At 45.2% G+C, this 24,740-nt stretch overlaps 3 protein-coding genes across 3 annotated transcripts in view; 2 read left to right on the top strand and 1 right to left on the bottom strand.

The window, feature by feature from the left end:
• The first annotated feature begins 57 nt into the window (after nt 1-57).
• Nucleotides 58-16,565, top strand: bphl (biphenyl hydrolase like). Its single transcript, XM_029828199.1, has 21 exons — nt 58-945; nt 1,102-1,281; nt 1,368-1,397; nt 1,478-1,578; nt 1,817-1,982; nt 2,051-2,176; nt 2,283-2,311; nt 2,391-2,457; nt 2,543-2,748; nt 2,907-3,087; nt 3,175-3,258; nt 3,848-3,993; nt 4,169-4,413; nt 4,507-4,616; nt 14,563-14,708; nt 15,144-15,238; nt 15,309-15,475; nt 15,652-15,805; nt 15,882-16,013; nt 16,230-16,353; nt 16,441-16,565. Exons 1-21 carry the CDS (start codon nt 817-819, stop codon nt 16,529-16,531), a joined length of 2,709 nt encoding a protein of 902 aa, XP_029684059.1. The 5' UTR covers nt 58-816; the 3' UTR covers nt 16,532-16,565.
• Nucleotides 16,566-16,977: 412 nt separating this feature from the next.
• Nucleotides 16,978-20,386, top strand: psmg4 (proteasome (prosome, macropain) assembly chaperone 4). Its single transcript, XM_003979130.3, has 3 exons — nt 16,978-17,217; nt 17,384-17,459; nt 20,112-20,386. Exons 1-3 carry the CDS (start codon nt 17,041-17,043, stop codon nt 20,231-20,233), a joined length of 375 nt encoding a protein of 124 aa, XP_003979179.1. The 5' UTR covers nt 16,978-17,040; the 3' UTR covers nt 20,234-20,386.
• slc22a23 (solute carrier family 22 member 23) overlaps nt 20,265-24,740 on the bottom strand; it is a 15,221-nt gene continuing 10,745 nt past the window's right edge. Inside the window, 7 exon segments of the mRNA XM_029828484.1 lie at nt 20,265-22,173; nt 22,888-23,011; nt 23,078-23,110; nt 23,401-23,627; nt 23,718-23,820; nt 24,076-24,203; nt 24,319-24,505. Coding sequence (XP_029684344.1) covers nt 21,753-22,173; nt 22,888-23,011; nt 23,078-23,110; nt 23,401-23,627; nt 23,718-23,820; nt 24,076-24,203; nt 24,319-24,505 — 1,223 coding nt within the window. The 3' untranslated portion in view covers nt 20,265-21,752.

Genomic DNA, 24,740 nt, shown 5'->3' with positions numbered 1-24,740 from the left:
GGTCAGAAGAGTATTCAGTTTTTTACATTCAGCTTCTTTATGACCATATTGTAATTGTTTTTTATATTGAAAACAAGATTAATTTACCTAATCACTTTCATCCTAAATGATATTGTTCCTGTGACTTCCTGGTTACTGATTCAGCTGAACTTTAACCTTCACTGATCATTTTGTGCTTTGATCAGTTACTTCTGACACAATCAGAGTTCATCAGGTTGTAGGTGGCGTTGACGATGATGAGGACTCGATGAGCTGAAGCTCTTTTTAATCTAAAAGTCTTTAATCTTGTATGTACGGTTAAAGTTTGCTGCTGTGTTGATTGGAGACTGCTGAGCGTGCAGTTTTAGGGAAAAAACACATTTTAGGGTCAATTCTAAGACTTTTTCAGTTCTTTCCAGGGAAATATGATCTTCTAAAAAAGACATAAAATTGAAATTAAAAAGCTAAATGATCATAGTCTTTATTCATAATTTTGTTTGGGAAAAAATCTAACATAACAAACCATTTCAACACTTAAATTTACCATGAAGAAAGAGGAAAAACAACCTCAACCAATCAATGCTGTCAACCAGTCACTGTTCAGCACCACGTTGGAGCACCGACCACAGCGGGACGGCAGCAGCCTGAGCCAATCACAGCGTCAGACCCTGAAACATCACAGCCTGTACTAACGAAGTCTTCGGTGTTTGGAAGGCCACCGTCTTATCATCTCCGGAATTATCTGAAGGATCAGGCTTTATCACTGAGAAAGAAAGAATTTAAAAGTAGAGCAGCAAAACAGGAAATCTGGGAAAGAGTGGAAAAAGGTAAGACAGGATGAGAACTGAGAGAAAAGCTGCCATGACGATGACAGAAAACATCGAGATGGAGTTATTCTCCTCAGAGGAGTCGTGTGCGGCGATCCAAACACAAGAGGAGCAGCTGAGAAAACCTGTGAATCTACACGTGAGTCTGAATCTGAGGAAACTTGTGACCTCCACGGGCACAAACTGAATTTATCAATCAGTGTGACCATTTAGTTAACAAGGTCATTAGTGGAAAACCCCCAACATAAGAAAATACACATGTTGGAGGATTTTTTCATTCCTGCTTTTATCTCAGAAATGCCACAAACATCCTCTGGTCCTCGATGATGAGGATGAAGAGGACCCAGAGCTGCCTGTTCAGACTCAAACCAGCCCAAGTCCATGCAAAGCCCAAATGGAGCTTCTGACCAATGAAAAGCTGAAGCCCTACAGTCTGGTTCCAGGAAAGATGGAGAGAACGGACATAGAAATGCAGGTCAGAAACATCCGGGATGTTAATGCGTAGTGATATTTTTAAAGAAGCGCTTGATTGTAGTTTGATTTCTTATTTTCTTCATCCAGATGCTTCCCTCCAACAGTAAGTCCGTGAAGGTAAAAGCACAACTGCTCGCTTTATTCGTTGACTCACACAGATTCTGTCCCTATTTTATCTGTTTATTTATCTGCTGCAGGCGTCGTGGAAGATTGCTCCACTGAAATGGAGGCGAGTGCTGCAGAACACTGGACTGGTGGTCAAAGATGTCATTTGTCTTCCTGGTGGATACCTGGACAGGTGAGACTGTCCAGGTATGAGGTTTAAATGAGGCATTTGCATCCTTGTGTGCCATTAAATCACGTTTTTTAGAGGTGACACACAAAATCTAATAAACATGGGATGTGCGCTTGAATCTTGTGGGTCTTGACAGGATTCTGTCTGTCAGCCCCCAAACAGGGGAGCCATGAACTAACCATCTTGATTAACTAACCATCTTGATTAACTTGATTCAACCAATGTGTTTTGTTCTTTCTAGACAACCTGTTCTACGCCTCAGACAAAGAGCGTCTCCGACCGTGACCTCCCGCATCACCATTGACTCGGACTGGTCGGCCGTTCAGATGCAGAACTGCCTGGTGCTGTTCTTCAGCAGGTGGTTTGTACAACCGGCTGGACAGAAGTTGTTTTTTACCTTCCTCCAGGTGAGTGAAGCTTATTTTCATCCCATAACCTTCATGCCACAGATTATAGGCGTGTGCTGGCTTTCTAGCGTGTGCAGGGCTCCAGCGTGTTGTTTGTCCCAGAAACCCCATCAGAGGGCTGGACTGGGGGTCAGGTGCTCCAGATCTGTGAACGTGGCCCTCTGTATGTCCTCACTCACCTGGACTGCAAACAGGTAATCATTGTGGGATGGAGAGGGGAAATGGACCGGTCACAGTCTGGGTAAACAGTCCTGCTTCATTTTATATCAATAAATTCTAAACAAATCATTTTTTCCAAAGGCGGAACCTGACAAATTGGTGAAAAAAAGGTAAATTATGAGCTGTTCCTCTTAGTCCAAAGATTTAGATCAGTCTATCTCATTCATGACTTGTTTTGTCAAATGGAAGGATGTTTTGTGTGGACAACGCTACGGCGTGCTGCCTGGACCAGGTTGGGCAGCAGACTGGTGAAGAGGTGAGTTTATCTCAGCAAGGAAACTTTGCTTTTTAATAAAAATGTCTTCAGAATTCTGGTGGCCTTACGGTGCTCTGATGTGCAGGTCACACTGGACAGTCTGCTTCGCCTGTTCAGGCAGGAGAACACGGATCCAGATGAGAAGATCTACATCCGTGTGAAGAGGGATGACCTCCTACACGAGGTTCTGAAGGTGGTGGCAGCGCCCACGTTCTCTTTCAGGAAGACTCCGATTGTCTCCTTCGTCGGGGAGGAGACGGACAGCAGTGAGCCGGTCAGAGAGTTCTTCAGGTAACACTTTCATTTTTTACATAAAACCTTTGAAGCTGTGTCTTAAATTAATTTAAGTTAGGAGTAGTTTTAGCTTCAACTTAGCTAAATGGGTGTCAGATAATACTGATCTTTTTAAATCTATCAATCTCTTCATCCATCTTTTTTTTCTTGCCCAGATTAGTTTTGAATGGGCTGCGGGACAGTTGTGTATTTGAGGGTCTTCCCGGGCGTCTGTTGTTGACCTATGACCTTGCAGCTCTTGACCTGAGGCTGTATTACAAAGCAGGCGTTTTGATTGGTTGGTCTTTGGCTCATCGTGGCCCTGGGCCTCAGTGTCTGCACCCTGCGCTCTATCAGGTTGGACTTGGAAGAAGATGCTAACTTTAGCCGCGGACTCGCTTGGTTGTTTTGATTTTCTCCTTTTTAAATGTTTCGTTGCCACAGTTGATGTGCAGAAAGAATCCGTCGTTGGAGGATTTCAGCTGGAGCCAAATCGTCGGTACTGAGGTGCAGAGCCGGCTGCAACAGGTACCAGCACGCACATGCACACGCGCACACACACACATGCACACGCACGCATGCACACACACACACACACACACATGCACACATGCACACGCACACACACGCACACACACATGCACGCACATGCACACACATGCACACACACATGCACATGCACGCACATGCACGCACACGCACGCACGCACCCCACCCATGCACCCATACACACACGCACACACACCCCCATGCACACACGCACACACACACCCATGCATGCACGCACCCCCCCCATGCACCCATACACACACGCACACACATCCCCATGCACGCACGCACGCACCCCCCGATGCACCCATACACACACGCACACACACATGCACGCACGCACCCCCCAATGCACCCATACACACATGCACACACACACACATGCACGCACGCACCCCCCCATGCACCCATACACACACGCACGCACACACACGCACACACACACCCATGCATGCACGCACCCCCCCATGCACCCATACACACACACACGCACGCACACCCACGCACACACACACACACACACACGCACACACGCACACACGCTGAACTATCTGCGCTCCTCTGCCAGCTGCGCTCCTGTGCTGACGTGCGCTCCCTCCCTCCCTCCTTGTGCCACTGGCTGCTGAGCTGTGGCATCTCTGAAATCTGCCTAAAACAGTCGGATCATATTCCAGCCGTCTACAGCAGCGTTGTCAAACATTACATTTTCCACAGGTACGTGTGTGGAGTTTGAACTCTTCCTCTGATCTGAATACATTTGATAATAATCTCTTCTACTAAAGTCAGTGGTCAGCTCAGCCTAACAAAACTGAATTTTTGTGTTTTTCTCCAATGTTTTTCTTCGAGTGAGTGAGTTGATGGAGAAGCCCTCTTCCTCCTGCCTCTGCAGGGTGGCCAGTATGATTTCCCAGTTTAAGGACGGCCTGAACAGCTGTGGGGGATTGTGGGATATGATTGAGTCCCGCTGGGAGATGTTTTGCCCGGTGATGACAAGCGTGCAGCAACGCCCGCTGAGCCACCAAGAGTTCCCACAACCTCTATTCAACGTTTGCTACAGCCAATCAGACGGCCCGCTGAGGGCGGCGGAGGAAGCAACAGTCAGACACTGGGAAGCTGCCCTGGAAAAGGTCAGAGGTAAGAATGCAGGCGGGATGAAGGCGTGGAGACTCTGGGAACTGGGATGACTCATGTTAATGAGAAGATTCTAATCCAAATGTTCTTCGTCAGATGGTCAGGCAGATTTTTCCTTTGAAGACCTGCTGAGCTTCATAACGGGAGCTGGTCGTCTGCCTCTCTTCGGCCTTTCTACACTCATCTCTCTGCGCTTTTACTCCCAGGTTGGTCATTGGCTAAGCATTTTTCTGTTATTAGCTGAATCATATTAGCTGGATAAACGAATGAATGTACAATTTGATGAGGTGGGGGTCCACCCTTCACAGGCTGCCAGCTCATTATAGAGTCATTTAGCATTTTTAGCACATTGTGCCCAGTCACTAGGAGGCAGTGTTGTGAACCATCTGTAACTACATCAAGGTCAAGCTACACCTAACAAAATAGAATCAAAGGATGATGTATCTAGCAGGTGACCACCTAATTAATCATTTTCACTGGTTAAAATCCATGAAAAGCTCAATTCTTCTTTTCTACCTATTGTGTCAAATTTCCTTGACTTCTATGAACTTCTCAGGATGTGAGCGAGTCCTACGTGCGTCTGCCCCACACCTCGGCGAACACTCTGGAGCTCTTCCTGCCCAGAGGGGCGGCGGCGGCGGTTGACCTGCTGATGCTGCTCAGCAGAGCCGTGGACGGCGCCCCAGGTTTCACGGGTCGCCCGACGGTGGACTGACCTGTGTGTCAGTACCTGATGAAGGGCTTTATAGTGTTAATCAAGAGGTATTTTTGGTTCTGTATGACCCAAGTAAAATTTAAAAAAGAGATCAATTTTAATCATTCACAACTCATTAACTCTTAAAATGCTTCCTGAACTTTTGAATCCTACAGCAGTATTATTCTTCATTGTATATGCACCTTTAAAAGTCCTTGGCCCCTATTTACAGACTCCTAAGATTGAAAGTAGCTCTTAGTCAAGAAAAATCTTAGAATTTGTCGATTCCTTGAATTTTCTCGAAAGAAAAACATTTTTCCCGAAGCGCCTTACTCCTGAAGAGAGCTCCTAAAGTGGAAAATTATTCATAGGGAGAAGGAGAATTTCAAATATTCTGGAGCAAATGAAACAGTCTCCACTCCCCTAGCAGCAGGTAGCAGCACTCCTCTTTAGATCTGCCTCTTCTTTTGTGCTTTTCCCCCTAAAACTCTTTGTTCTCCTCCCCAACAGAAGCTCTGCTCTTCTGCTCATTGTGGATTCATGTTCTTTTTTTCTCCATTTCATTTTTTTTATTGTTCTTCTAAAATCAAATTGCTTTTTGAAAGGATTCCAAAGGTCACAGTAATTACCATAAATATTAAATAGATTACCTGCATGGTCAATATATGAATCACAGCTATAAATATTGCAACCGATATTTGTAATTTCAGTCATTTTAAACATAATTACACACACACACTTTTGTCCAGAAGTCTGACCTGGTCTATTTCCCATTTTAAGGGTGGTAGAGAGATATATATTTGGGCTAGAAGGTGAATGATTTACTTTAGGCAGAATTGTTGGACCCAATTTTTCCTCAGGAATCCACAAGATAACGTATGGGGTTCCTCAGGGTCCTATGACCCTATTGATACTGAAATGTACATCGCTGTGATGACACAGAGCCAATTGATGCCCTTTTAAAATCTATTATTGGCATCACGTCTTCGATGGCAGCAGATTTCCTACAGCTAAACCAGGACAAAACAGAAATTTCACTTTTAGCTTCTTTCTACCTTTAAGAATATATTCAAAAGTTCGCCAATTTCTGTCTCAGATCAGCACAGAGGTACTGATACATGCTTTTACCTCCAGTTCAGTAGCTTCCTGTAATTCCCCGACTGTGAGTCCCTGCTCTCTGGTCTTCCCAAAAAGAGTATTTTTAATTCACGATTATTTAAAAAAAACTCAGCCACACGAGGGATGACAGGGGCCAGAGGGTGGAGGCACGTTACACCAGTTTTAAAATCACACTGTGTTTTTCAGGATTGATTTGGAAGTTCTTTTACTAGCTTTTAAATGTCTTAATGGTCTTGGGCCTTCATACTTGTCTGACCTTTTACTCCCCCCCTTCCCCACGGACCCTGAGGTCCTCTGGCGCACTCCTTTTAACTCTACCACACATTAGCTTTTAAAACACCCGGGGAGGTCGTGTTCTTCACCGCTTGATGGTCACGAGTCACCTGCTGAGCTACTGATGCTGAGAATGATGCTACAAATGTTCTCTAAGCAGAAAGAACATTCAGAGCTGAAAGATAAACCATGACCACCTGTGGCGAATCCGAAATCCTTCTGACGAAGCAGCCAAACCACTCGTATCGCTGTTTGGTAGTGATACAGTCGGACAACAAAGAAATGGTTTTCAAGAGGTTGCACCAAGGTCATTTACAGTAAGAACTGAAGATGGACAAAATCTCTCGAAGATACCAGAAACTGTCCAGGAGCCCAGGGAATCAATAATGAAGCATCATCTTTACAAAATGTCAAGTATACAACTCCAGCTTAATATGCAATTAGAAGATTTATTAGAGAAATCAAGAAACTATGGGTGAAACAGGTTAAAGCTGTTTAGGTTATTGTTGAAAATGTTGCTCCAGATGATTATTTGTTATAATCTGGATAATACAGCGCAAATGTGGGCTGACATATCAATGTTACATTCCAGGTGTGACTGTAAAGAAAAGGGGCTGCAATGTTAAGAACAGCTAGTAACCCTAACCCTCACCAGGTTAGGGTTAACCCTAACCCTCACCAGGTCAGTGAGGCGTAAAGACTTTTGAAATACTGAGACTTGGAAGAAGAATATACTCATCTGAGAAATACTTGTGATGGGATGAAAGGTTCAGAACAAATAAAGTTAATTCTAACAGCAGACTATGTTCTTCATGAAATTTGGTAAAACACCCGAAACCTCTAATCTGAAAAGCAATCGTACGTTTCTTGAGAGAATTTTCTGAATGAGAAACCAGTGATAAATGTTTTCCTGTAAGGTGGTTAACAGCAAGTTGCTCTTCCAGTTTTGGAAATAATGAGCAGCTCTTCAAAATCCTCTTTTCACACTGGGATTACTTTGTTAGAAGGATGCAAGTCACACTCATGGGAAATGGATCCACCGCTGCCACACTGAAACTGGTAGTTTACACACACATTTGGGTTTTTCACATAGGAAAGTTAGGAAAATAGTTTTCTAAGGAAAACCTAAGTGGGAATGTTGCTGCGATTTGGGTTCCTGAGCACAAACAGTACGTCCATACGGTATTCTGGGCTTAACACAGACAGGTGAATGTTCTGTGCCATGATGGCTGGTTCTCATTGGACCAGAACCAGAGGCAGCTCTGAATTACACTGGGGGACAATCTGAAAAAAGCCTCTGTTGAGTTCGCAGCAACTAAAGTCGGCATGCTGATTCCAGGTCAGGTTTTTCTCCACATGTCCCCCTCCAGATCAGCCAAGTTCTCCTGATGAGCTGCAGTCAGACCTGCCAACTGACCACGACTGGACTCCTCTCCAGCTACGGGGCAACTTGTTGGTGCTGTCCCAGTTGAGCCAGTGTGCTGAGAGGTGTGTGCAGCTGCCAACAGATCAGTGCTGACAATATCAGACCAGGGGTGGGCATCGAGGGCCGGATCCAAGCCAGACCTTCTGTCCTACAGGTAGATGCTTTCACCTGGGGCTCCATTTACCTTGGTGAAAGCATTTCCTGCCTGGTAGGATGTAAATCCCGGCTTGAATTCAACCCTCGAGGACTGGATTTGACCTCTGATGGGCAAGTCCAATCCATGAAGGCTGGAATCCAGCCGGTTTTGCATCCTACCAGGGAGAAACCTCTTTCTCCCAGGTAAATGGAGCCCCAGGTGAAAGTGTTTACCTGTAGGACAGAAAGTCTGGCTTGGATCCGACCCTCGAGGGCTGGATTTGTCCACCCCTGGTCTAGAGGATCCTTTGAACTAGAGGGGATCCTAGAGTTCAAAAACTTAACCTGATCGACCAAAGCTGAGATCAGGTTTAAATTCTGCACCCAAAAATGAGATAAAACAGCTGTCAAAACAGCAAACTTACTGACCATAACAAACCAGGCAAATATAAGAGACTGGTTCTAAACCCTTGGTAAAATGGTTTGCTTGCAGTTACTAGGTGCTTAAAAGAATAATAATGCAAAGTTTGTCATCATTAAGAATTATTTGCTCTGTCATGACCCAAAGAATGCCCCCTTATCTAATCGAAGTTGTCAGTTTTTCTCTTCATCAAAAGCACACTGGATTTATGTGAGTGAACCTGCTAACATCTGCTGGAAATGGCTGCACTGTTGGGTTAGGGTTAGGGTTATGGTTAGGAGTTAGGTCAACATCCTTTGGGTTAGGGTTAGAGGGTTAGGGTTAGGTCAACATCCTTCGGGTTAGGGTTAGAGGGGTTAGGGTTGGGGTTAGGAGAGGAGAGGAGAGGAGAGGAAACCATGACCCAGTGGGGTGACAGAGGCCTGTCAGGTGATCATGGTTCTGGACCCCGGCAGCCTCGGCCTCTAACAGCACAGCTAAGATGTGACCTAACGATTAGACGACCCCCTAAGTATGATAATTTGTCTGTCTATGATAGTAACTGGAACTACTGAATTAGTAACAAAAAGCTTCATCAAAGAGGAAGGTTTTAAGTCTGATCTTAAAGTAGCGATGGAGTCAGCCTCCCGTACCTGGACAGAGAGCTGGTTCCATAGCAGGGGGGCCGGGACAGGGAGCTGGTTCCATAGCAGGGGGGCCTGGACAGGGAGCTGGTCCCATAGCAGGGGGCCTGGACAGGGAGCTGGTTCCACAGCAGGGGGGCCTGGACAGGGAGCTGGTTCCATAGCAGGGGGGCCTGGACAGGGAGCTGGTTCCATAGCAGGGGGGCCGGGTAGCTAAATGCTCGGCCCCCCATTCTATTCCCAGAGACTCTGGGGACCACAAGTAGACCAGCATTCTGAGAGCGGAGCGGTCTATTGGGCTGCTCAGGTGTCACTAGCTCCTCCAGGTAGGATGGAGCTAGGCCTCTGAGGACCTGGTAGGTCAGGAGAAGGGTTTTAAAAATGATTCTAAATTTAACGGGCAGCCAATGAAGCGACGCCAGTCCAGGAGTCATGTGACCTCTGTGGTCAATACCTGTCAGAACTCTGGCTGCAGCATTTTGGATCAACTGGAGGCTTCTTAAAGAGTTGTTTGGACACCCTGATAACAAAGAATTACAATAGTCCAGCCTGGAAGGAACAAATGCTGGACTAACTTTTCAGCATCTTGCCACAGCGGTAACATTATGACTAAGGTGACAAAGTTTCAAACCTTTGTGTAAGTAAAAAGATGATGTTGACACCAGCTCTCACACTTGAGCTGCATTAGTGGTTTTGATTTTGTGACAGTTTCAAATCTCGCATTTCTGTTCTACTTCAAGAAGCAACACCTTGATATGCTGACAGGTAATATGGATAAACTCTGTCCATGTGATGCTTTACGGGACAGCTGGAACCCTTTGGATGTTTGTCACTGTGGCCAAGTGCTTCCTTTCTTTTAGCTGGTCTCTAAAAAACTAAAAAGCAGGAAATAAAAGTGATGAGTTTATTTTCCCCGTTCACTCTCCATTATTACTTTACCATCGTAGGGTTAGGGTTAGGGTTTCTTACACACCTGCTCAACAAGTGTAACAATGGTTGAGTTGGTGACCTCTCTGTAAGAATTTATCTTCATCTGTAAATGTGCCAGCGATACCAAACCTGTGGAATGAAAAAAATGAATCGCATAATTTTATTATATTTCATGTTATAAACATTCAAGAAGATTAGCAAGTCACATACCTCCAACCGCTGTTTTTCCAGTTGATATAATTAAAGGGGTATTCATTGTTGAGGCGTTAGATGGCCTAATTGTAGCCGTAGCCACTGATGTGGTAGCTGAAAGACCAGCTGATACTGTAACACCAATAATGTTTGGCTCTACGGATGTTGGTTCTGAAACACTCGCTGTGGTCGAAGCAATCTCAGGTTCTGCAGATGGAGGAACAGTTTTTCTGGGTGTTGTGGCACCTGTTCTTATTCTGGTGAGACTTGCAGTTGTTTCTATAGGTACTGTTGTTGGAACCGCAAATGTAGAAGTTGTGATAGTCCCGGCGGCTTGAGCTGAAGTTGTGGCTGCGACACTTGGAGGGGCGGATGCAGTCGGCATCCACCCACTTGGAGGGGCGGATGCAGTCGGCATCCACCCACTTGGAGGGGCGGATGCAGTCGGCAGAGCCACAGCGATGGTGTCTCCAGTTGTGGCTCCACTCATGGAGATCGGAGCTGCAGTTTTGGAAGGAGCTTGGGTCGAGGTGTCTACATTCACAGGGGTCTGTGTCAAATTTGGAGCTGTGGATGTGGTGAATGGGGACAGAGGTGTGGTGACTGCAGCTGTGATAGATGGAGTGGTAGTTATGGTGATAACCGCTGGTGTTGGTGCTGAGTTGGTGGCGGTTGGATTAAAGGCACTGTTCGCAATGGATGTGACTGGTACAGACTGGGTTGTTTTGAATGTTGCAGTGGTTGTCTGAGGTGAATCGATGGTTCCAGTGGGAAGGGCAGTAACTCCGCTAATAGCTGTGGTTATTTCATTCTTCACGGTGGTGTCTGAGGGTATCGAGTTTGGAGATGCACTTTGACCTGCGTTTGTGATTTCTGCAGTCGTTTTGACGGTGTTGGATGAAGCCGGAGTCGTGTCTGTGCTGGCTGCTGATACCAATGATGAACTAGTGACTTCTGCATTCCTCTTGTGTATGGTTGCTGTTGCAACAGGTATCGTCGTGGGAAAGGGTTTATTTGTTAGAGATAAAGGTGGGTGTGGAGCTACATTGAGCGGTGCAGTTGAAGTTATTCCATCTTTCGCTGTGGTGCCTGATGCTGTGGAGGTTGGAGATGCCACAGTGGTTGCTGGAATTTTGTCTGCAGTTATCAGAGCTGAAGTTGAGATTTCTATAGTTGCTGTAGTAGTTGTTGCTAGATTTGAGGTGATTGACATACCAGTCATTGTAGTTGGCTTGTTGGTTTCTTTACTTGTTGCTATTTTTTCAGCTATTTTTTCACCTGTACTTGCGACATGTATCGCTGCGGTAGCAAAGGTTGGAGTTGTAGGAATCACAGTGGAACTTGCTAATAGAGTGGTGGTCTCTGATGCTGGGGACAACTGGGATGGAATTGGCGATGGTGTGAATTTAGTGGATGGAACTGGTGAGGCTGGAAGTGGGATGTTCAATTCTGGTGTTATTTTACTTGGAGTTATGGAGGTTTTAGTGATTAGGGGCTTTATTTTCAGAGTCTTGGTTGCTCCACTCATTGTTTCACTATCTGGCAGTGTTCTAATTAGAGTTGCTGCTATGGTTGTTGCTGGAGTTGCTGTGGCTGAAGCATCTGTTGAACTCAGAGTGGAGGTAGGAGAGGAAGTGGAAAATCCAGTACTAGTTGTTGCACCTTGTGTTGTGGACTCAGATGGTCTGAAGATATGAGATGTGTTTGTTGTTGCTGTTGGAGGTGGAGTTGCGGGTTGATTGACTTGTCTTGTGGTGTCAGATGGTGGGAGGATTTCGTGTGTGGTTGTTGAACAGAGGTCATGTAGTGATGCTGAACTGGTGACTGTTCTTGTTGTGTTATTTGAAGTTGGATTCAAATTGGATAAAGTTCCTGTTGCTGGAGTCGGAGTGCACGATGGAAAAACAGCTGTAGCTGTTGCACTTGCTTTTGTGCTTCCTTCAATAGCTGTGATGGATGTTGTCATTTCCGTTGCTTCTTTGGACGGAGCAGCTTTGTTGGTTGTAGTTGTTGCATTTGCTTGAGTCCCAGTCGTGGAGGTTGGAGCCACACTGGTGCTGGTTGATGGTGTTGCTGTTTGGGAATTTGTGAAGGCTAAAGCCAAAGCGTTAATGACTGCTGACTTCGCAGTGGTGCTGCTTCGATCCTGAGCTTTCCTGAGGTTTCTGGTTCGAGTCTTTTCAGATGTTGTCATAGCAGTTTTGTTAATGTTGGGGACTGCGTTGCCCTGTGTTACTGCTGCTGTGAGACCAGCGGTGGATGACGAAATCCCTGTAGTTAGGGTGATCCTGGTTGCATTTGTGAGGACTAACACTGCAGAAGTGTTTTGAGACGTGGATCCTGCTGCTGCAGAGCCTGCAATATCATCATCTTCATCACTACATACAATGCTGTCAGCAAATGTCTGGTTCACCCTTATGGTCGATAATTGGTTAAAGTTTGAAATTGACTTAAATGGTTTTGAGTTTTTATGATTTTTAATTGCTAGATTTTAAACTTGCATTCATTTATTCCCTCTTCAAAGCCCAATGATGGTCTTGTTTATTGGTCACGATTGTCCTTGAATCCTGTAAGGTTGGCACCTCTGTTCAACCCAACAGGATTAAACTGCCCTTATATTTGCTTCATCATTTAAATTGCTCATTTTTTTAAAGGTGATTACAAGACAATTGGATTTGTGTGTTCTCAGGTACTTTAGGTTTACTTTATTTTGCAATTAATCATCATAACTGACTGAGTACTTATTGCTACGTGTCTTGTAAATGATCAAAATTGTCAAACAAAAATTGGCAGCTGACTCTAACTTTAGTGAGATTTCTCATTCTCTGGTCTTTACTATAGAATGAAAATGACGGAAGCCGTGAAACATTCTTACCTTGTGCAGATGCTTCATGTAAACATCCAAACAAGAATATCCAGTAAAACAGTTTTCTGTCCATGGTGACCGTCGTTCCTTTAGAGTACCGGTTCTGGTTCTGGGCTTCAGTGTCCAAGTCTTCTGTAAACTCTCCTGCGTCAGGTGAGGAGGAAGCGAAGGAAAGCGGCCACTTCTTGTAACCTGATAAACCCGCACAGAACTCACACCTTTGTCTAGGAAATACAGGACCAGACACACACTGCTGTGGCCTGTGTTGCTGTAGTTTGGTTGCTAAAGAAGAAAGATTGACTTGTTACTGTCATTTATGTATAAAGAGGAATGATGATGATTTCAGATGCAACTCTTCAGGAATCTTGTGAACAGGGACAACAAACTCTGGTATCATTTCCTAAACTCGTCCTGTCTAGACTAACCCTAACCCTAACTTGTCCTGTCTAGATTAACCCTAACTTGTCCTGTCTAGACTAACCCTAACTTGTCCTGTCTAGACTAACCCTAACCCTAACTCGTCCTGTCTAAACTAACCCTAACCCTAACTCGTCCTGTCTAAACTAACCCTAACCCTAACTCGTCCTGTCTAGACTAACCCTAACCCTAACCCTAACTCGTCCTGTCTAGACTAACCCTAACCCTAACTCGTCCTGTCTAAACTAACCCTAACCCTAACTCGTCCTGTCTAGACTAACCCTAACCCTAACTCGTCCTGTCTAAACTAACCCTAACCCTAACTCGTCCTGTCTAGACTAACCCTAACCCTAACTCGTCCTGTCTAAACTAACCCTAACCCTAACTCGTCCTGTCTAGACTAACCCTAACCCTAACCCTAACTCGTCCTGTCTAGACTAACCCTAACCCTAACCCTAACTCGTCCTGTCTAGACTAACCCTAACCCTAACCCTTCCTCTGTTTCTTTCTTCTCACCACATTTAAGAAGACTACATTTTATACTGCTGCAGTTTCTGGGCATACAGCGCCACCCTCTGGCTTTTCATACCCACTACAGTGATTCAGAATATATACACAGTCACAGTTATCATATGATTCTTTAAAAAAATAACCCCAATTTCAAGCACGCGGGATTTAAAAGAAAATTAATTAATTGCTTTATTTAACAGCTTGAATCATAAACTGCACAACTTAAAATTCGATTTTGATTTGAATGCAGACTTTCAACATTTTGATGCAAAAATAGGAAAATGTACGTGTAATGTCGGCACTGTTTTGTTGATTTTTCCAGTAACTAGTACTAACCTAGTACTAACTAGTAAAAACCTTTAGATATTTTGGCCGACGGTCCGCTTTTTAAAGCCTCACCTACAGTTTTTGCCAAGTGTAGATATCATTAAATCTTTCATTTTTTATACTTCACATTTTTGGTCAGATATTTATTCCACAAAAATGATTTAAACCTTTTTAAAACAATGCATGTAATATTTTTAATCTCTTTTCAATCTCTTAAAGCTCCTGCAGCAGCGCAGCTGCAGAATCATTAACGGGCTGCAGAACTTCAGAGCAGCAGGAAGGAAAATGGCCTCGCGTCTGTTCGGAGGGTTCCTGAAACGCAGAACTGACGTCCAGAGGTCGGTGGCGGCGCTCCGGTCGCAATGGTAACCGCCTGCATGTGAGGATATTAGGAGACATGTGATATGGTACAAGCCTGTTGCCCTCGGACAGACAGAATGAACGTTCGGTACTATCTTTGACTGGAGCCTCCAAAGGTCGAACAAGCCGCTGGAGAAGGTAAAAGTGTCGTGGTTGGACTCAAATGTGGCCTCAGATGCAACGGTGTTTGCACACATGGCAGCAGAAAAATTAATGTACCAAAAATAAGAGACGAATTTAAAATGAAAATGATTGTTGCTTTCTGCTTCCGTCGGGTTTCCAGCCGCGTTGTCGGTGGTTGGGGAGCAACAGACAGGGTGCTGATTAAATGCTGCTCAAAGGGCGAGTTGCTTCAGTTAAATTTGGGACGCTTTGGTCTCGTGTTTGAGAGGAAAATCCCTCAAATGTAGCAGATTCAGGGCGGCCTGTGTCCCCTGCAGCTCCGGGGGCCGCCAGCATGTGAACGGGGTGGATCTGCACTTCGAGCTGACGGGCGCAGGCAAACACGGCGTCCTGCTGCTGCCTGGCGCCCTGGGTAAATATGCTCAGCACATGGCCGCGCACATGGCCGCGCACAGTCTCACACCCTCCCACCTCTGCTGCAGGAAGCGCTCGGACTGATTTTGGACCCCAGCTAAAGTCTCTCAGTAAGGAAACTTTCACGGTGGTTGGATGGGACCCCCGAGGTTACGGAAGGTCTCGCCCCCCGGACAGAGACTTCCCTCCTGACTTCTTTGAGCAGGATGCAAAGGATGCAATGGATCTGATGAAGGTGTGTGTGTGTGTGTGTGTGTGTGTTGGGGGGGGGGTAAATCAGATAATGCTGATAATTATTAATGTAGCAAAGCCATTTACTGTAGATATTCTAGATGATCTGGGCTGCTGGATAAAATAATAACGGTTACTGTAGATTTCATGCTTTTGAATTGGTGTTTGCTTGGTTCATAGGCTTTAGGATTCTCCAAGTTCTCTCTGTTGGGATGGAGCGATGGAGGAATCACAGCCCTGATTGCAGCAGCAAAGAACCCTGGCAAGATCAGAAAACTGGTTGTGTGGGGTTGCAACGCTTTTGTCAGTCAGCAGGACATGGAGCTCTACGATGGTAGCCCTCTGCTGCCTGTGTTCTCTTGAACTCTTCGCATAGTCCTTCTTCAACGTTTACCCTCGTTTCACCCTAGCGGTCCGTGATGTCTCCAAGTGGAGTGCGCGGATGAGGCAGCCCATGGAGGAGATGTATGGAGCAGAAGTCTTTGCTAAACTGTGGGAGGCCTGGGTGGATGGAATCTCAGAGTATACACACAGGCCAGAAGGTAGAGATCCACCAGTTCTTCTAGCTCCCTGCTGCTTTTGTAATTAGGATATGAGGGGAAGGAAGGCTGGAGGACAACCAAAGGGAAAATACATCTTTACGTGATTGTTTTCTGTGGTCTTTTATTACCAGGAACCGTAAGTTAAACCCTTTAATCTAAGGAGGGCTTCCTGTCAACTGGTTCAAATAATGAAAATGTTAAATTTGCTCTGAATAGGGAGTATCTGTATGGAGTTGCTGCCACTGATCAGCTGTCCAACCCTCATTATCCATGGAGAGAAAGACCCCATGGTTCCCAATTTCCACCCACAGTACCTGCTGAAACACATCAAGGGTTCACGGTGAGAAAATACACAAATATTCCAAGTTATCATTTACTTCAGAGTTATTAAATTACTGTAGACCTATTTGATCTGTCCTGAGTCCAGATTACACCTGATGCCTGAGGGAAAACATAATCTTCACCTGAGATTTGCTGATGAATTCAACAGACTGGTTGAACATTTTTTGGATGAATGATTTAATAAACACAACATTGGTTTCAAACACTGAATTTGTTCATGACTGAATGGTTTATTTTGTTTTGTGTACCTGATCTGAAATGAAGAATACATCTTAAAATGATCAAACTACAAAATTCTTTGGTTGAATCTCAGTGGTTTGGTGTCTTCACTTTTGACTTGAGTTCTCCTAAATTATATGAAAATGACAGTCCCGAGCTTTAACGTGATGAATATAGTCCACGTTGCTTTTAAGCAACAAAATAAACCTTTCTATTTTATGGACCAGTTAGTAATATTAATAAGTCTTTATAAAATGAAATAACTTGCATTGAAGGGATTTTTTATTTTAGAAAAAAAACCAGTTTGTTTTTATAGCTGTTTGTTTTCAAACAGCTTTTATATAAATTAAATTAGATTTAGTATCGATGCGTCATTGTTCGATTGGCTTGGTCTGCCGGCGATCCTAAACCGGAAGTGGGAGCTCACGCTCGTGTCCGCTCATCTTCCTGACCCTGTAAACCCAAAATGAGCCGCACAGGAGACGCGCCGCTCCGTGAAACCGCCGTCGTGCACAATTTCTCCGAGAAGATTTTGGAACAGCTCGTACATTTTCACGTCATGAAGCTCAACAGCGGATTTTTCTTGTGGGTCGGATCGAGTCCAGAACTTTCCAATCTGGCGGTCTCAATGTGCAGTAAATATGTAAGTAAACAAAATACATATTTGGTTCTGAATGAAGCTGAATGTGTATTCCCGGATAATTATTGCATAGTGAGATCTTAATGGCGTAATGACTAAAACAATCTAATGATAATGATTGCGTGTTTATTGGTGGAGAGAATCGAACTTGTGTGTGTTTCCTCTGCAGGATTCAGTCCCTTTGTCCACTTTAGTCCTGGGGGACCCGTCCAACACTGCTCCCATGTCCTTGGCACAGAGATTAGGTAATGATGTGCATGTTAAACTCTCTGCTGGGGGGGTTTAAGCCTGGGTGTTCGTTTTGGACATCAAATCCCCAAATGTTGTGGCAAGATGCTGATTTAATTCATCTCACGACCTCCGTGCAGGTCGGTCAACTTGGTTTCATGATGTCATAGATGGTAAATGTAGCATGATGTCATAGATGGTAAATGTAGCATGATGTCATAGATGGTAAATGTAGCATGATGTCATAGATGGTAAATGTAGTGATGTTCACTCGGATCCTTTTATTACTAAGTTCAATTAAGATAACTCGAGTCACTCTAATTGGTGAGTGTCTGTCTGAAATGCTGAACTTCATTCTCTTCACCCACATGTCTCGTTTTGTCTGCTTAACCACATTATCCCTTTCGGGGTCACGGGGGGGTCACAATGGGTGAAGGCAGGTCCCCCAACCCCCCCGGGGGAGTCGTCCGTTCATCACAGGGCCCATTATGAGCATTTGTGGGTTTGATACCTTGCTCAACGGTCCCTAGACAGTGCTCTGAAGGTGTTCTGGCCCCTCCCCCCACGACCAGAACACCTTCCATGTTTTGTCTGTACTGGGACTGGAACCAAGAACCCTCTGCTTCTCAGCCCAGTCTAACCCTTAAAAGCAATCAAGCACACAGGTGAAAGTAGACAGTAAAAAATATCAGAAAATCAACAGAAAGTAAATCAAATGAATTGCAGTGGAGTGAGAGACGGTTCGGGACTCCAGAGAAGGGTTGGGGGGAGTTAATAGAAATTAACTACACGTTAAGACCTTTCAAACGCATCACAACTAACCAAAAACTAACCGAAAAATCTTGCACGTCAGTTTAACTGCTGTTTTTATTCAGTGATAATAAAGTTAGTCACTTTTCTTCTGGTTGAAGTACCGTATTTTCACGAGCATAAGGCGCACCTGCAATTAACGGCCTATTTTAGAACTGTTTTCATACACAGGGCACCCTAACCCTAACCCTAACTGCGTAGTGCCTGTGGTTTCATGACGCATTCACTAGATCAAGCTGCGCTAAAGGGAATGTCAATAAAACAGATAAGTCAGTCAAACTTTATTAATAGAATACAAACCGGCGTTCTCACAACTCCGTTCACTCCCAAAATGAATAAACAGCTGTTTTATTATTTTTCCCGACGTAGTGTTTTCGCGTAACACAGTTCGTTTAATAACAGCGAGTTATAACAGGCAGTGCAACATTTTTACCACAAGTGGATAGTGGAGTTTAATAAATCTTCGATTTAGTGCAACATTTTTATCACGTAGTACCGTTGCGGTAAATCAAACGTTAGTGCAAACACAATATACGGTAACTCGAACTCTCGAAGTAGTGCAAAGCGATAGCAATAGCAATATAGCAATATAACAATAGCAATAGCAATATAGCAATAGCAATATAACAATAGCAATATAGCAATATAACAATAGCAATAGCAATATAGTAATAGCAATATAACAATAGCAATATAACAATAGCAATATAGCAATAGCAATATAGCAATAGCAATATAACAATAGCAATATAGCAATAGCAATATAGCAATAGCAATATAACAATAGCAATATCACAATAGCAATATAGCAATAGCAAAATAGCAATAGCAATATCACAATAGCAATATAGCAATAGCAAAATAGCAATAGCAATATAACAACGTTGTTCAAACGGTAATGTCCATATTCACAGTATGACCAGCCTTGTTAAGTTGTAAACACACAAAAGAAACACGTAAAGATCACTTTATCAGTTCATTCCTCATCCAGGAATCCCTCGAATTCTTCTTCTTCGGTGTCCGAATTGAACAGTTGTGCGAATACGGCGTCCAACATGGCCGGCTCCGTCTCGTCAAAGTCGTCATCAGGGTCGGTGTCGCTGGTGTTGTCTGGCATTTCAGTGACAATCCCTGCCTTCCTGAAAGCTCGGACCACGGTCGATGCCCAGGCATTTACGATTCACTGGCAGATAGTGACGTATGACGCTCGCGCCGTCTCCCCGTCTTGGTGAACGTGTGTTCACGCTCCCACGCAGTTCGCAGTCTAGCTTCGAATGCCCCGTTGACACTAATATCTAGCGGCTGCAGTTCCTTTGTTAATCCACTTCTGGCTTTGTTTCCTCAGAAGCTCCGTTGAGTCTTTACCTGGCGCAGGTCGTCTTGTTGCTTCCTCCACTTCCGCACCATTGATTCGTTCACGTTAAATTCTCTTGCCGCTGCTCTATTTCCGTGTTCAACTGCGTGACTGATGCCTTCAGTTTGAACTCTGCGTCGTAAGCGCGTCTCTTGCAAGGAGCCATTTTGGGGTCTTTACAGACAGAAATGGTTTGGGACTGAATTCCTATTTATCGCTCTTCCTGCTGTTACCTCGGCCACGCCTACTGACCACGGTAGCCGCGATTAACCAATATTACCGTAATCCATACAAAAGGCGCACCGGGTTAAAAGGCGCACCGTCGATTTTTTTAGAAAATTCTAGGCTTTTAGGTGCGCCTTATAGTCGTGAAAATACGGTCGTTTTGGAAATCTATAAATGCACCTTTTCTGGTCATTAAAAGAATTGAAGAGTTAATAATAAGACTTGTAAGTAAATGTGAGCAGTATGCAAATTTAGCAGTGTTGCTATTTTTGTGTTGCAGCAAAGAAGACCAACAAGCAGGTTTATGTGAGTTACAGCCTCCCTGGAACGGACCCCAATATGAGTCTTTTGGTGGAGAGCAAGATCAAGAAGGAGCTGGAGCTTCATCCTGAGCACTTTTAGAGGCACAGATTCTGGAACGGACACTCGCACCAACAGTCACATCCAGTGTTCTTTTATTGACAGAATAAATTAAGTGGTTCGTTATCAAAACATGTAGGCCTATGGCTTTTTGTACAAATGCATCAGATTAAAAAAATAACACTTAAAAAACATCATTAGTGGTTGAAGTTTTTTTTCTTTCTTTGTGTTTAACTGCTGAAAACATCAAACTAGCAAAGGTACAGATTTCCAGACACTGGCAGTCGAGTAAATATGAAACAGACGTTGGAGTCTGTGGTACTTTTGAACAAAACTGATTTCTGGGATGTTTCTTATGTGCTTAAAGGCTATAAAACATGAACTGTCCTCACATTATGGCACAAGTGTTCATACCTTTATGCAGCCCTACGATATTCAGAGTAAAGTCTGTAAATGTACAGGAATCACAACTACGTCTGGTCTACGCAGACGACTCCGCTCTATTCTAAGCTTCACACACTTATGTAAAAGAAACTGGAAAATCTTGTGCTTTCTGGCTAGTAACACATCCTAGGAGCAGGATTACAAGGTTAACCACAGTACAGAGAACGAGGGTGAGACGTGGAGTGTAAATATTCGCTAAGGAGGTATTTCAAGCAACAAATTGCCCCTGGCAGCTCGGCAAAATAAATACTGTTTCTTTTTCTTCTTAAATTACATTCTCTGTTTTTCTCAAGAACAGAGCTGTTCTCATAAAGCGGTTTAACTACCGAGATGCATCATAAGACATAAGGAAGTGCCGCCGACGGGTCACTTTTCAATGTCTGTTCAACTCTCAGCTTTGTAGAGCGACGCTCGTTTTAGCTACACGGACGTCTGCCAAGGTCTCCGGCTGCTCGTCGCCTCTCACAACCATCATACACCCACAAAAACTGCAGAAATACACTCTTTAATACAAAGAAAAACACAACAGTCAGTGTCGACACTGACCTGAGGATAAAGTGCCACGGGACTACAAACAGAGTAATTAGAAGAGAAAACATTTGTGCCTTTTTAATGCAGAGTGATCGTGGTTTAGCCAATCCCTGCGTCTCCAACACGTCGGCTGAAGATCACAAAACACTCGAGTGCATCTCTGACTTTTAGTGCAAAACAACTAAGTTGGACGATGCAGTGAAATCCTCCCTCAGTGACCCACAAGAAGCGAGCAGAACCGTGGGAATACTCCAGACATGGCTGCTCTTTCACCCTCATGATGATCCTTCACAGGTTGGACAGGTCACCAGAAATCAACATCACTTTCTTAAGATTTCAAAAACACTAGTCAAACATTATCAAACATTAACTTTTTTTTGGCAACGCCTGAAGGACTCATGGTCACTACAAACTACAAAAATAGAAGGATCGTCACCATCTCAAACCTCACTGTTGTAAGAGTTCCATGGTTCATCCGAACAAATCCAATCTTTTCCGAAACAAAAGTGTTTTCACAATTTCCGAAGATGTTTGATCAGGTCAATGCGCTGGCAATAATATGACCAGTTGACCATTGCAATGACCTTCACACCCCGTTGGCAATGGCCCGGTTCCCGATCACCTCCCCTCCAGTCGCCAGGGCATATGAGGCGGGCACCGCTGCCAGAGCGGTAGCCACGGCCACTGTAGCGCCCCCAGTGGCAGACAGGTGCAGAGGTGTGTCGTGGACTCTCGAGTACTCCCCGTCGCTCTTGGCGAGGAGGAGATGCTGTTCTCCTGGGTGGAGCAGAGTTTGCCGGGTGAAGGTCTCCCCGTCCGCCAGGCTCTCCGGCAGGGGCTGGCCCCGCGGCTCGGGCAGCAACAGCAGACAGATGATGCACAGCAGGGTGCAGCAAGCAAAGATCACGTGATGAAGGAAGTAGCCCTTTTGGTTGTGGAGCTCCATGATGGGGGCAGTGAGCATGCCAAAACCAGCACTGGCCAGAACCAGGCCCAGACCTCCACCCCTGAACAGAGAGGGAGATCGTTATGTAGCCCAATAATACACCAGATGTGGAACGACTTTGCTGTGTGCCCTCATTGTGCAGCGTGTTGAGGCTCTGGCCTTCAGCTCACTACTCATTTACATGCCATATTAGGAACCAACCACAAAAGAAGATCCTATTTTTTATTCATTTTGTATTCTAATTCTTTTTTAAAAATACAAACATATTTTGAAATTGAGGATCCCTTCTACACAATTAAAACCGAGCCCCTGTAAAACAAGAGCTTTTTTATTTTGAAAATGTACCGGATGTTTTACTTTCTCTTCCCATTCGACTTCCGGTCACACGTTAGCTACTGTGTTCATTTGCTGCATTGGGAGCAATTCTATTACTCTTATATACTACTATAATTATATACTACTGTTATAAGTTGGGAGTTGGAACGCAACAGAGCGGCAGCCGCATCGATGTGGATGCTAACGTATCGGCTGTACCATCGTTTCAGAACTCAGACTGAACCAAAAGCTTCCAGCTGTAGAGACAATCCGTGTATTTTACCATCGCTTTCCCCAGATCCACCAGAAGAGGGAGCCAATGAGCAACATAACAAAAACAAACCCATCGACCTCCATTTATATAAAAACCAACATATCGTACACATGTGGAAGCCAGTCCAACAAATCCAAACATTCTACACGTGCATCCGTACACGTGTGCACGATCCTCCAGGCTTACCTGATAACAGTCGGAGTGATTTCAGCACAGAAGAAGATGCTGAGCGTGCTGACCGCATGAGAAGAGAACATTCCGATGATGGAAAACGCCACCGAAAATTTCCTGTTCAAAGTGTCTCGCAGCACTGTGCAGAGGAATAAAAACGGTGAGCACAGCCTGAGGAAGAGGTCACCTACAAGGAAGCGCTCACCTGTGTCGTGTCGGAGGCTGTATTTCCCGATTACTGGATTCCACCGGCGAGCGTTGGAATGAGGAAGAGATGTGACATTAGTACGCAGAGAGGACGGCACCGTGCTGATGCAGCAGGAGAGCCCCCCAGGCCTGAAACTAGCACCTCTGTGCTTCGGTATGTAGGTCAAAATAAAGGCAGAATGAAACGAGATGCTCCCCTTACGCTCAGAATTGAGAGCTATATTGTTGTCATGACAACTTCCTGTTTTCAGTGCGTGTCCTTCCATAACTCTGATCCCTTTTTTCCAAACTGACCTTCAGATAAACAACTTCATTACTCACAGTTGAGCAAACCCAGCTGCAACAATGACGCCAGAGCCGTAATGATCATGAAGGTGAGCAAACCTCCACGCCGACCCATCAACCCCACTGCGGGACAGAGTGCCAGGCAGGTTGCCACGGCGATGCCGGCCATAGTGTAATAGTCTGCGTGGCACAAAGCTGTGGCGCGGGCCTCTGGGTCCACCATGCTGCGAGCAAAGCAGTGGTGAATCCCATAACCTGTCAGACTGCAACAGACAAGCAAGCAGGAGAAAAGACTGGCGACGTTCATTTGGGGGGGTGAGTGTGTGTGTTCGGGGGGGCGGGGTCAAACTCACGAGTTGACGCACAGCACCACGATGTTTTTCCACAAGTTCCTGGTGCTCATCATCTTGACAATGCAGGTCCTCTGGGGGGGTTTGTGCAGCTCCTGCTCCAGTTCTGGAAGGAGACAGCCAATGAGGGGGTAATGAGAGAATGGCCGCTGGGGGGCCTTTAGCACCGACAGGAGAATGTGTTCCGTGTTAACGATAGATTTAGCACAGCTCTGATCTGTCTGCCTGCTCCCTGGGGCAGAGGCAACAGGTTCATCACCCAGGCCAGGGTAGAAAATTGTTGCCTCTTTATATGGGCAGCAATGATAAACCTGCACATCTGGCCAGCTGAGAGCAGAACCAGAACCAGAATTTTCCTCACCTGCAAGAACTCCATTCGATTCCGTTGCCATGTCAACCCGGTTCTTCCTGGCAATGCGCAGCATCATGGCTTTGGAGCGCCTGTAGTGCTGGGTGGCCAGCAACCAGCGCAACGACTCTGGAAAAAGCCTGAAGGATGTGAGCAGATGAGGAGAGAAGAGGGAGCGGTGAGCAACAAGAGCAGAAAGACCGCTTTGTTTCCTGCCCCCTCCAGTGGAATGCTCTCTCCGAGGCTGAGACTCACCAGATGTAGGGCAGCATCAGAACGAAAGGGCTGAGGATGACCATCTGCAGGACCTGCCAGTCATCCCAGTCAGGCCAGTTACGGCACAGAGCAGCCACCCCTGGCATCAGCAACTGCCCAGCAACCATCAGGAAACTGGCCACCATGGTCATGGAGAAACGCCAGCCTGGCAAACAAAGCTCGATTCCTGAGTGAGGGAGAGAGAATGTCGAAGCTGAACATGTGTGATCACCTTGATGAGTTACTGTCCTCAGGAGGACGCTGTGTGATGATCTCCCCCCCAATTTAACACCAAACCTCAAACATGCTGTAACCATCTCCTCCTGTTTCCTAACCCTGTTTCCTAACCCTGTTTCCTAACCCTAACCCCCTTTCACCACCACGGACACACACAGTGTCCAGATGGTCCTGGCCATATGGAG

This window comes from Takifugu rubripes, chromosome 20, assembly GCF_901000725.2.
Source record: "Takifugu rubripes chromosome 20, fTakRub1.2, whole genome shotgun sequence".
NCBI lineage: Eukaryota > Metazoa > Chordata > Actinopteri > Tetraodontiformes > Tetraodontidae > Takifugu > Takifugu rubripes.
The sequence above is the reverse complement of the archived record's forward strand: the minus strand, read 5'-3'. Positions and strand labels throughout refer to the sequence as shown.